Here is a 12,897-nt window from a genome sequence, read left to right as displayed (position 1 = left end):
TACTATGTATAGAAAGAGACCTGTTATATTTTATCTAATATCCATCCAAAGGAATATGGACACTAAAGTAAATTATAAAGTACTAAAGTAAAGCACAGCAAATGAGAAAGAATTTGGTTACTGTATAAATCTGCAATGCCATTTTTATGGGCCCTGCCCTCAAACTGGCTCTTTCTCCACCTTCACCCTGTGTCTGAAGCATAGGAAACTCCTATCATCTCTCTTTCAGCATGTACTTTGAGGGGTAACTTCTGGCCCCTCTTACTCTGGCCCATCATAATATCTTCCTTGAAATGTCTACTCTTGTTTTTCAACAGTTCCCTTGCTACACCTATAGTCTGTCAACACAGCTGCCCTAGTGATTTTATTTAAAATGTAATTAAGAGGCTGGAAAGATGGTTCGGTGTTTTAAGAGCCCTGGCTGCTCTAGTGGAGGACCTGGGTTTTATTCCCAGCACCCATGTGGTGACTCACAACCCTCTGTAACTCCAGTTCCAAGGTTTATGAAATGCGTCTGCCCTGGTTTACTGTGTCGCTGTCAGTCTGCAGCCGTACTTACTTCAGACGCTCTTTTCATTGCATATCCAGTTTCTCTTTGTTTTAGGAATTTTTCTTGAAATTGAGAAAATAATCTTATCTTGTTTGTTTTGCTTTTCATGACGTCTCTTTGCATCTGTATCCTATTTCTATCAAAGTTCTGCTTTCCATAGCTTCTGCCTGCACACCTGCTTGGCCTGTGGATGAGGCTTGCCCACCCTCTGCTCCACTGTCCTGTACGTGGTGTGATGGGGAATATTTGTATTTTCTCTCAATTGTTCCCAACCTGATGATGATTATCAAATATGATACTCCTTTTTTGCAAGCATATTACCTGCTGGTGCTACTGTTTGAGGTCAGAAAATTGCACCAAAAATGAGAGTGTTAAGAAATTAATCATTGGGGCTGCAAAGATGGCTCAGTGGTTAAGAGCCCTAGCTGCTCTTGCAGAGGACCCGAGTTGGATTCCCAGCACCCACATGGTAGTTCACATAGGTCTGTAACTCCAGGTTCAGGGGCTCTGATGCCCTCTTCTGACCTCTGTAGGCACCAGATGTGCACCTGGTGTACAGCCTTACATGTGGGCAAAACACTCATACATGTAAAATAAAGAAGTCTTGAGAGGAAATGGTGGTGACTATTAACTGGTGTTGCTGAATCAAGCCCCTTGCTGAGTCAAGCCCCTTGCCACAACTCAAGACTCCTCATCTGTCACAGCCTCCTGTTTATATGTGAATCCAGCTTCATTTCCGGCAGTAGAGAGCACGTTCTTAAAAGTCTTTTCGATTATCAGGTAGATACTGCTGTGGAAAAGTTGTTTGCTTTTTGTTGTTTGTTTTATGTTGGGTTGGAACTGGCCTCCGTGTGCCTTATCCTTGGTCATAGAGAGAGAATGTTAGTTTGCTTTCTCGACTCAGATCAAGATTCCCATTTTCTCCAGTGGTGCACAGTTTCCCGAGTCCATCCCAGAAAATGTCTTTGTGAAATCATTTTTGTGTTTTAGGCACATATGTGTTTCCGCTATTCCCAAAGACGCTCTTTCTAGCTCCATGTTCTCCAACTACATCCTTTTCCTTCTGGGATCTAGTGATAAGAACTCTTGATTTCTTGTGTAATCTTCAGGGGTTTATAGTTTCGTTAGAAAGGCAAGAATAGACACTAACAATCAATGACTCTGTGTGTTTAACAAATGCCAGAAGATTAATATTATGATAATAACGGCAATAACAGTGATAAAGCCAACACATTAGACACCAGGCAGTCTTGTGAGAACTTTACATTAATTGAGTCAGTCTGCACAGCATCACGGGCATTGACAGCTAAGTGAGACGAGACAGTGTGGTCAGGTAACTCACTCAGGCCCACACAACTCATTCTGGCTTTGAACAGATTCTGCCTAGTGCCACAGTTAATGTTAGTCTCTACACTATACTCAACAAGTCCGCAGGGTTCTGGAGGAGCCGTCAGTGTGGTCTGAGGTAGAGTCAGTAGAATCTGGGCTAGGACTAGAAGGCCTAATCCTCAGGCAATCAGGAAAGAGGGACCAGACAACATTGTGGGTAGAAACTCTCAGAAATATGCTGTGAGAGATTTGTGGTTATCAGTTGAGTGCTTAAGCAAACAATGAAACCCAAACCACCTTTTCGTGTGACTCCTCAGGACCCATGAGATCTGCTCATGAGGGCCACACTTTCTCTTCTTCTCTCATCTGTCTGTTTAAATGTGCTGGGAATGCTGGCATCCACAATCTTTGTCCCTCTGGCTCATCTGCCAACTGTGCTTGTTTCGTGCCTTTCAGGTCTCAGCCTGGCGGTTTCTGACCACAGGACATGAAGACGTCTTTAGCACTTGGCCTTGCCTTGTTTTTACCGCGTCCCTCATCTGTGATTGGCACACAGGCCCCAATGAACACTTTGTGATAATAATGTGCGCTTTTCACTCATGTTCCTAGGGTCCCAGTCGTTCAGATACTCTTTGGGCAGTGGAGCATGGGTGGGTGTGGGCGTGGTCTAGCAGTTTGGGATGTTTTGCTGATGAAACAAATGCACCGTTGTCACTCGCACTTCCGCTTGCACCCGATCCTTCAGGAGTCACTCCCGTCAGCTACGTACGATGGGCGGTAATAATGCTTAGTGAGAAGCAGTTGAGACTGAGGGCAGATACTATTTTCAAGGGGGAGAATATAGAATGAGCTAACATGCAGGAGAGATGAAGGATCGATTTTACATCTGTATTTTGTGATGCGGCAACAAACAGAGACAGTGAGTGAAGGAAGGAATGAAGAATCAGACACTGGGAGGCGAAATCTGCAAAACCAAAGGAAGTTACATTTAAGAAAGAAACATCGCGAGTGTTGATTGTCATAGAAACGGGTGAGAATGAGAACTAATAAAGGGTTTTATGTGAGAGCTGGGAGAGTGGCTGGATTTAAGGTTGAGTAGCCAGGGGATAGTATAGGGAGTTAACAGTACTGCATCCTTGGCACAGTCTAACCACATGGCTCTATAGTGACAAACGGACATTTCCATGTTTGCTTTTGTTTTTGTGTGTGGGTGTTTCACCTGCATTTGTTTGTTGAGCATGTGTGTCCCTGCTGCCCATAGAGGCCAGAAGAGGGTGTCAGGAGTTATAGATGGTTGTGATCCACCATGTGGATGCTGGGAATCAAACCCAAGACAAACCCAGTGCTTTTAATCACTGAACCATCTCTCTAGCCTCTCGTGTGTGTGTGTGTGTGTGTGTGTGTGTGTGTGTGTGTGTGTGTGTGTTTATGTCTATATATGTAGTTGTAGTTTTGGTATTTTAAGACAGTCTTAAATATCTATCTAGTCCAGGCTGGCATCTAACTCCTGATCCACCCAACTACTTGGGAGTGTGCCACACTGGGCGTATGCTATCATTTCTGACTTATATGTTAGTCTGTTTTGTACATTTACATGTCACTGAACAAGGGTGTGCATATAAGATTATGACTGCCATGCTTTAAATAATTGAAAGGCTTTTCAAAGTGATTTTGACAATTTTATCTTTCATACTTTTGGCTGACTTTAGGATGGACCAACACATAGGTTATAACCCAGTGCAGTGATTCTGGACAGTGTCCGTGGAGTGCTGTGGACCAGAGTGATTTCCATGTTTGGTGGCAGGCCATACTGGAAAGGACTTTGATGTGGGGAAAGAGATCATCTCTTGTTTTATTTCTGGTCTTCTAACTAGCTTTATGATGAAATAAATTACGCAACTCCTGTCCTCTAGACTTTTCCTTTCTCAATTCTGAAGCCTGTCAACCCAGTACATAGATAAAGTATGACCATATTTCTTTCCTGTAAAGAAATCTACAACTTGCTTTTCAGGTAATAAAGCAGCTTCAGCATGTATTTGGCTATGTTGTGAAAAGAGTAGCTCACGACCACCAGTAACTCCAGCTTCAGGGATCCAGTGGCTTCCTCTGCCCCTCACCAGCATCTGCACATGCATGGCATTTACACGAGTGTCTGCAAGCTTGCTTGTGCACACACATGCCACACACACACACACACACACACACACAAACAAAATAAATCTAAAAATGATATGCAATAAACATTTCCCTAAATCATTAAATAATTGACATTGTATTTAACTTTGAATAGTGCTAAATTAATGATATTTTGTCTCACAAAGATAACCTAATTTGGAATTTTGTATTATCTACTTCGGAAAACCCCAAGATTTTGACAACATTACCAGTGTTCCTATTACAAGAGAGCACCAGACTTAAAACAAACAAACAAACAAACAGAAACCAATTTCAGGGTCAAGTTTTAAAATGTATTTTTATTTTTGTGTATCTGTTTGTGTGTGTGGGTGCTCACTGAGGCCAGAAGAGGATGTTGGATCCCCTGGAGTTGGAATTATAGGTGGTTGTTAGCCGTCTGGTGTGGGTGCTGGGAACCAAACTTGGGTCCTCTGGAAGAGCAGCAAATGCTCTTAACCACTGGGCCATGTTCCCAGTCCCCAATTTTTCAGCACTTTGTATTTTAACGATGTCTTGCTGTGCTACCCCTAGCTATGGGACGTATTTGGAAAGTAGGTTGACAGGATGTTGAGGTTGCGTGTATCAATAATGAATTGTTGATGTAGTTAGTAGTCATCTTCTGTGGCTGTGTAATCATTTGAGTCCTTTGGTTCTGAATTTGTCTATTTAGAAATGAGAATGAGCTAGACAATTTAAAAAGCCTCCTTCGGCATTCCAGTTCTCATTTGTCTTGAAGTGATGTCTTGCTTTCCATATCATACTGATTGGTGCTTTTCACGTGGTTTCCTCTTCTAGTCAACTGTCTTGGTGTAGTGCATAGTGTTCTTTTTATTAATGAAATTTATTCATTCTATATCCCAACTGTAAAATTTCCTTCCTTCCTCTCCTCCCTGTCCCTCCTGCCACCTCCCCACCCCAACATCCTATAGTGCATTTTTAATAGGTTGAATAATGGTCAATGTTTAGATTAGGTTCACCACAAAATCAAATGGGAAAGTTCCCACGGCCTTCCTTCCCAGGGTCAGCCTACCACAGGGTAGTGTATTTGTTACAACCAAGGCACTCAAATTGACACGTTGCTATTGTCCCAAATCCAGAGTTTTAAGATTTACACTCTGTGCTGTATATTCTGTGGCTTTTGACAGACACATTGAGACACACGTCATTATAATATCATAAGCAATAGTTTAACTGTCAGAAAACCCTCTGCTGTCCCTGTTGAGTCTCTGTCCTCTTAGACACTGATCTTTTTGCTGTGCTCATCCTTCTGCCTTTTCCAGAATGTCATGTAGCTAAGTCCATGCAGTATGTTGTCTCCTCAGATCCAGTTTTTCCAAACGGAGACATGTACTGGAGTTTTTACATGTGCTCTGATAGCTTACTCCTTTCCAGCACAGACTAACATTCCACTTATTGGATTACCACAGGTTATTTGTTACCTCCAAGTTTTGACACTGAAAAAAACACTGCTGTAAACATTATATATGCAGGGTTTTTAAATAAGTGTACTTATTTTTATTTTATGTATAGGAGTGTTTGCCTGCATGAATGTATGTGCATCGCGTGTGTTCCTGGTGCCTATGGAGGCGAAAGGGTGTTGGATCCTGTGACACTTGTGTTACAGGCTGTTGGAGATGCCATGTGGGTGCTGGGACCTAAACTTGGGTCCCCTACAAGAACAGCCAGTGCTCTTCACTGTTGAGTCACCTCTCCAACCTGTGCTTCAGGTTTTGTGTGGACATTGCATTTTAACTAATTTGGGTAAACCTTTGTTTTTAATTTTATGTGTCTGGGTGTTTTTCCTGCATGTGCGCCCATAGAGGGCTGAAAAAAGGGCATCAGATCTCCTGGAACTGGAGTTGGAGACGGTTGTGAGCTGCCATGTGGGTGCTGGGAATTAAATCCTGGTCCTCTGGAAAAGCAGACAGTGTTCTTAACCCTGAGCCATTTCCCTGCCCCTTGGATAAACCTTTAATATACTTCTCATTTGAGACCCTTTAGTATTATTTTAAGTAAGCTCAGAAAGATTGTGCCATGGATATTCTCAAAGCTGGGATCAACAGATTCCGTATTGGAGGTCACAGACCGCAGGAGAGTGAACATGCTGTATAAAGGGCAAAAGTTTTCTTTCTGACATTTTCCCTAGAATGCAGATTTAAATCTGATGATCAATGAGCATCTTGGTCATAGCCAACAAACCCCAAAGTCTTCTTTCTGATCTTGAAAGGCAAGATGAAGATTCTAATGTTAGCCGTGCTGTGTTGATCTGGAAGCAAGGTATGGACGCTTGCCCATCAGATGCTGGACTTCACAAGTGACATGAAATGGATGCAAAATGACAGGCAGGTCTGGCGTGTTTCCCAGCTGTAGGCTGGCGGAAGATGATCCCTCAGATGCCAATTCTTTCCGCCTCTTGTTCTTTCTCTTCCATATTTTTGCCCTTCTCTCTCTCTTCTTTTTGTAGGATACAAATCAAATAAACTAGAGCAAAGTATAAATTAGAAGCCTTATATGAATGATAAGATCTGCTTTCATCACCTCTAATGTTTTTAGTATTTGGCTGTTTTAAAGTGGTTTGTTTCCATGCAACAAAAAATGTCTCATTGAAATGTTTTTTACATTGTTTCTTTTGCCAGAGCTATCCATGTAAGCCATGTTTCAGGAGAATTTATTAGTGTATATGTGTGTGTGTGTGTGTGTATGTGTGATAAATCTACAGGTGTTAACAAACCATATTGAACTGATGATTAGTGACATGTGTATGTACAGTTGATGTACCCTCAGACTTTGTAACTTGAACTTTTCAGAGTTTTAATGGTCTTTCTTGGCAACAAAGTTTTGGTTTCTGCTAGGCCTGTTGGTACAAGCCTGTAATCCCAGCATTTGGGAGGCAGAGTTGGAGCCGTTGTGAGATTGAGGCTAGTCTGGGGACCTAAGGATATTTTGTCTCAAAAGTGAAAACAGAGAAAGAAAATTTTCTGTTCAAACATTCTTCTTTAAAAAAATTATTAATTGGGGTTGGGGATTTAGCTCAGTGGTTCAGTCCTCAGCTCTGGAAAAAAAAGACAAAATAACAAAAAAATTATTAATTTTTATTTTATATGCATTGGTGCTTTGCCATGGGTGTCAGGTTCTCTGGAACTGGAATTACAGACAGTTGTGAGCTGCCATGTGGGTGCTGGGAATTGAACCCAGGTCCTCTGAAAGAGTAGTCAGTGCTCTTAACCACTGAGCCATCTCTCTAGCCTTGTTCAAATGTTCTTCAGAGAATGTTTACCATTCATTTTTATGAACATTGTTTACATTTTAATAGAATATATTTAACAGAAAAAGTTAAATTGTTCAAAGTACATGTGAATGTGAATATACAATTTCTAATTTTTTATTATGTAATAGTTTCAGGTCTCCCACAAGATTTTAGGGGCTGATTAGGACAATGTGTTGTTGCCGTACAAGAGATCACTCTTTCATGTTGACTGGATTAAAGCAGAAATATTTCAGTCAAAATTGTTAGAATCTTGAAAAGACCAAGCCTATTTCTTTATTTTTATTACATTTTAAAAATACATATGCAATGTTTTACATATGTAAGTCAGAGGACAACTCGTGGGAGTTCTCTCCTTCCATCATGTGGGTGCCAGGTATTGGATTCAGGTTGTCAGGCTTGGTGGCAAGCATCTTTACCCACTGAGCTATCTCATTGACCCTCAAACTGAATTTTAAAAAGAGCTTTATATTATTATTATTATTGCTTTCAGTCTTCTAAAACAATTCTTTCATAGCGAAATTGGGTGACTTAGGCTGTCTCATAGTTGATGAGGTAGTTACAGGATTGAGACTAGACTGGACTGTTTGTCTCAGTGTCACACTGCTTTTGTGTATGTTACTATAATAGACTATCTTACAATATTTCACTATCATCTTGTTATGTTCTGGTTACTATGGAAAAGAAGATAAATACAGGCCACTTCTTCAGCATGACTACAACATTAATAGGACTAGAAGACTGGGAGACATTGGAGTGGGAGGAACTGGTGATCTAGCTTGTATTTTTATGAGTAAACTGTGGGATGCTAATCAGCTTTAGTCCTGTGGGCAGGACAGTTGAAACAATCGCACTGTTAAGTTTCTGTCTAGCAGACCTGTCCAGTGGTGAGACAAGGCGAGGGTCAAGATCATGATGAGGAAAATCACAGAGACAGCTGATCCGAGCTAGTGGGAGCTCATGGACTATGAGCTGACAGCTGGGGACCCTGCATGGGACCTAACTAGGCCCTCTGCATGTGGGTGACAGTTGTATGGCTTAATCTGTTGTGTGTGGGCACACGTGGACGGGACTGGTAGTGTCACCAGGTGCATGAACTGGCTTTTTGGAGCCCATTCCCTATGGTGGGATACCTTGTTCAGCCTTGATAAAGAGGGGAGGGGCTTGTCCTGCCTCAACTTGGTATGTCAGACTTTGTTGACTCTACAAGGAAGGCCTTACCCCCTCTGAGGAGTGGATAGGAGGCGGGAAGGGGAGGGGTGAGGGATGGGAGATGCAGAGGGAGGGGGAACTGAGGTTGGTATGTAAAATGAAAAATAAAATTTTTTAAATAAAAAAAATTAAGATAAGAATTAAAAAAATAATAGCACTGGGTGAGTGTGAGAGAAATGTACAGGACAAGGCCAGGATTAAAATGCTTAGTTTTGTCACGTGGCCCTACTGTGCACAGTTGCATCCAATGTGTGATTCATTGTGCTATCTCTTACAGATATTGAAAATTTCCTCTAAGGAGAAATATCCATTGTTTACTTTTGTAAATGGCCATTCCAGAGACTTTGATTTTACATCTACTGCAGCCAGTGAAGAAGACCTTTTTTCAGAAGAGGAAAAGAAACGATTCAAACGATTTAGCACAGAAGAGTTTGTCCTGCTTTAAGATGAACACATTTGTGTTTGAGAAGAACTTGACCACGGTAGAGCCATGGAGAGTAACAAGTGGCCTGAGAACCTTTGTGGTCAAATCCTAACTGTGCATGTCCTTTTAACACTGCACATTTGAAAATACCCAGACTGTAAAGATATGTTTTCTGAAAGAAACGACTTGATGGCTCTTGCTTTCCAGATAAGTAACAACGATTCTGCATTCTGCTTCCCAAAGATGTGCTAACAAAACACTTCCTTACCCATCAGCCTTCTGGTCCCCAGCTTCTTCCACCTGAGCCCATTGGTCCCCTGGAGGTTTTATGATATAGATTCCCTCAAAGATTGGGATCACCAAATTAATTCTAAAAGCCTGCTTGGTGTTAATGACAGAGACCAGAGACTGGATCTTTAGACCTAGCTTCCTGCTGTTAATGGGACCAGAGGATGCACTGGGTTTATGTATTTAGATAACTAAATGGACACGTAAAATCAAGTAAGCAGGATTTTAAGGCAATACTCAATAATATTTTATAGCAGATACTCATTATGCCTGCTACAGAGTGGTAAGGAATGAATATAAAGCATTGTGTTTCCTTCCTTCCTTCCTTCCTTCCTTTCTCTTTTCTTTCTTCTCTTTTGGGGATTGAACCCAGGGCCTTGTACATGCTAGGCAGGTATTCTACCTCTGAGCTGTCCAAAAGTGTCCATTTCCCCCATGTATTTAAAAGTTAAGTTGTTAGTACTATCTATATTTATTTTAATTAGGTAAAGGAAATTACAGAATAGTTGTAGCATTTTTTCCTATCTTAAAAGTGAAATTTAATAGAAATTCAATTTGTTACTCAATTTTTAAGTCTAAAGATGAATACCAAGAAAGATAGGGATGCTATCTGATTTTGATCTTTGTATAAGTGATGTAATGGTGTTTAGACTATTTACAGGTTAAATCTGCCTTAAGTGTGTTGTGAGTTTACTTAAAGACAAATTTGTGATGTAAAAATATGAGTTATTACATACCAGGATTATAAAACAAATACTTTAATAAAAACACGAGAACATAAAATGCTTTTGTTTTGGCTTTGATGTTGGAATTATTTTAATTCTCTTATTGAAAAAAATCACTATCTAAAATGAATTCTGTTTGTTTCTGATGAATGGAAATAATGTTGCTTAGTATGTATTTTATGAAGCTCCTGTGTTTCAGTGTGGAATGATGACTTATAAAGATGTAAAAGTTTGTGTCATGCAGCCATTGCTCTCCTTTGTCAGAGAATCCCTTTGTTTACAGTTGCATGTTAAGCCAAAACAGAGGGTGGGAGATGACTTCAGTAAGCCTGAAGAATAAAAACAGGTTTGACATTTCCCATTGAGGATGGTTTATTGAATTGAAGTAGTCTAAAAATCTAAGTTTTCCCTTTGCCCTAGATAAATCTGGACAAATTAAGTTCAATACTCATTTTCCTAGACTGTCAAGGCAGTATAAGAATGAGAGGCCAAGAATATGCCAGATTTTATGTGCTGCATTCCTCTGGTCTCAGACACTGCAGGACTGGCCAGCAGACACATTGCATGCAAGCACTTAGACTGTCATGTGGGTCAGTACTGATGGTGAGTGTTCCCATGTAAGAACTCTATAAAAACTTGAGGTTGCAGAAGAACCCCTTCACTTCCCTAGTTCTTTAAGAGATAATATTAAAGTAGAATATTGGAGTAAGACAACATTCTACCTGGACAATGGTAAGGAGAGAGGAAGTAGCAACTCTTTACATTTAATTCCATTTTAAATGCTCTTTCAGAATATTGTGTAGTCAAAACAAGCAAATCTTACAACACAATCATCTACCAGACTGGGAATAACTGTCTAGAATCAGAAACTCTTAGCATAATGATATGTACCTAAAGCATATTCAGTAATGTGTAGGGGTAAATGAATGTATGGATGCAAGTTAGGAGTGATGGGTTTATCTTAGTCATTTGCTGATCCACCTTCATCTGAGGACCAGTCAAAGCCGGGCTACTCTCTCACTAGGGAAGCAGCAGCAGGACTTTACCATTAGGGCCAGGATAGAAGCACTTTGCTTTGAACACAGACTTGAAGTTCTGCAAGCCTGGAAGCAAAGTCAGGTATGCTTTGGAGTGTTCCCTTCATGCCCAGAAGCATGATCAGGGATGCTTCTGAGTGCTCCCTTCCAGTCCAGAAGCACGATCAGGCACACTTCTGAGTGCTCCCTTCCTGCCCAGAAGCACGATCAGGCACACTTCTGAGTGCTCCCTTCCAAGGCAGACTCTAAGAGGAATATTCTTTAGAGCCCTGATGGATAAGAGTCTCCCATTAAGATACTGATCCTTACCAGGAACATTTCAGAAATGACTTTGTACAAGTTTTGATTGAGTTTTTTTAAACAAGGGTTTCCTTTGTTTTTATAAGGCTTGATTCTGTGAACTTTTTTTTTTGCCAGTGTGTTAACCACCAGCAGGCAATTTTAAAAGTCATCCTTTAGTGAATGATTGAATGAATAAATAAAAAGATCCTTTATTGTGTTAGTATTTCCCAAAAAAATTCCCTGAGGTATTCATTTTTCTGGTATTACATGAAACCAACCCCATGAAGTCTGTATTAGTGAGAAGATAATATTAGAAGATTACTAATTCAGATCACTCTGAGACATTTCTGCAGCAAATACAACTTTACATGCCAACTCTAAATCTAGAGAAGCTGATGTTAAAACAGAAAGCAACAAAACGACTTACCTGTGTAATCCATCCAGTTTTGGGTCAGAAATCTACTCTTCAGTGATTTCTAGTTAGCCTCTATTCTTCTGTGTCAGAAAGCACTGTATTCCAGTAAAAACACAGTAGCCCAGTTTTCCCCTTCTACGTCGGAGAAGGTTCAGTGTCATGGTTTGTTAGAGACCACCTTTAACAGCTTGTATTTGACATATGTTTTTGACTATATATTCAGGCACAAGCTTTAAAGGAATAAAACAACTATAAAGGATTTTCCAAAACCAGGAAACAAGAGGAAGGGCAGCTAAATAACAAAGAAGCAACATATAAAGAAAAAAAATCACTAAATGTGTTGTTATTGAAACAGACGTGAGAAGTATTGTTGGGGTAGGAGAGACATCATTATAGAAGGGGCAGGGACCTGGCTCAGTGGGCAAGACAGCTTATTGGACAGACATGAGGAGCAGAGTTTGCATCCCCAGAACCCATGAAAAGCATGGTGTGGCTATGTACGTCTGTAACCCTAGCCCTGCTGGAGGCGGAGGCAGGAGGATTGCTGGGACTTGCTGACTAGCCAAGATGGCAAGCTTCAGGTTCAGTGAGAGACCCTGTCTCAAGAGGAGGAGCCTGAGAACCACAGCCTACACCAAATGTCCTCTTTTGGCCTTTGCATGTGTATGCGTGGGTATTAGGAACCCCCCACACTGGCCCCCTCCCTCTACAAAGAATACGTGAGTAAAAAGCAGTTTCTTGGAAATAAGGCAAGAAATTCTTACTTTTCATGAAAGTAAAAGTGTTATCTCTTCCCCCCAAAGCCATGTTGACCAGCTCCAGAGGCACTAGGCATAGAGATCCCTACTCACCAACGCGTGCGGTGTGCTTACATATGGCTTTGTAATATTCACATCAGCTCACTTGCTTTAAAATACAGCAAGTGAACGCAGGGAGATTAGGTCTGCTTAGGAAAGCTGCTGTCAAGAGTAGTTAGAACAGAGGTTTTAATGGGGATATGGTATACATGTACATTTAAGTTATTTACTGTATTTAATAGGTATCACAAGAAAAATACACCTTTCTGTAGGTCGTGTTAAGAGTCCTTGAAGCATGTCCATTTGGTTGAATTTGCATTTTTATTTGATTAATCTGTTTATTCTTGGTGAAGAGGGCTACCACACATTCAGCATTTCATGTTTTTATTTACGAAGTG

General features: G+C 40.8%; 1 protein-coding gene across 3 annotated transcripts in view; it reads left to right on the top strand.

The window, feature by feature from the left end:
* The window catches only part of Atg4c (autophagy related 4C cysteine peptidase), a 69,362-nt gene extending 59,151 nt beyond the window's left edge, over positions 1–10,211 (top strand). For all 3 annotated transcript variants that reach the window (XM_005074327.4, XM_013116495.3, XM_040757116.1), the window contains exon 11: positions 8,809–10,211. In XM_005074327.4, coding sequence (XP_005074384.1) covers positions 8,809–8,976 — 168 coding nt within the window. In that variant the 3' untranslated portion in view covers positions 8,977–10,211. The remainder of the gene's footprint in view (positions 1–8,808) is intronic.
* The last annotated feature ends 2,686 nt before the right edge of the window (positions 10,212–12,897 follow it).

Source organism: Mesocricetus auratus, unplaced genomic scaffold (assembly GCF_017639785.1).
Source record: "Mesocricetus auratus isolate SY011 unplaced genomic scaffold, BCM_Maur_2.0 Super-Scaffold_100014, whole genome shotgun sequence".
Classification (NCBI taxonomy): Eukaryota; Metazoa; Chordata; class Mammalia; order Rodentia; family Cricetidae; genus Mesocricetus; species Mesocricetus auratus.
This window is presented reverse-complemented; position numbering and strand designations above follow the sequence as displayed.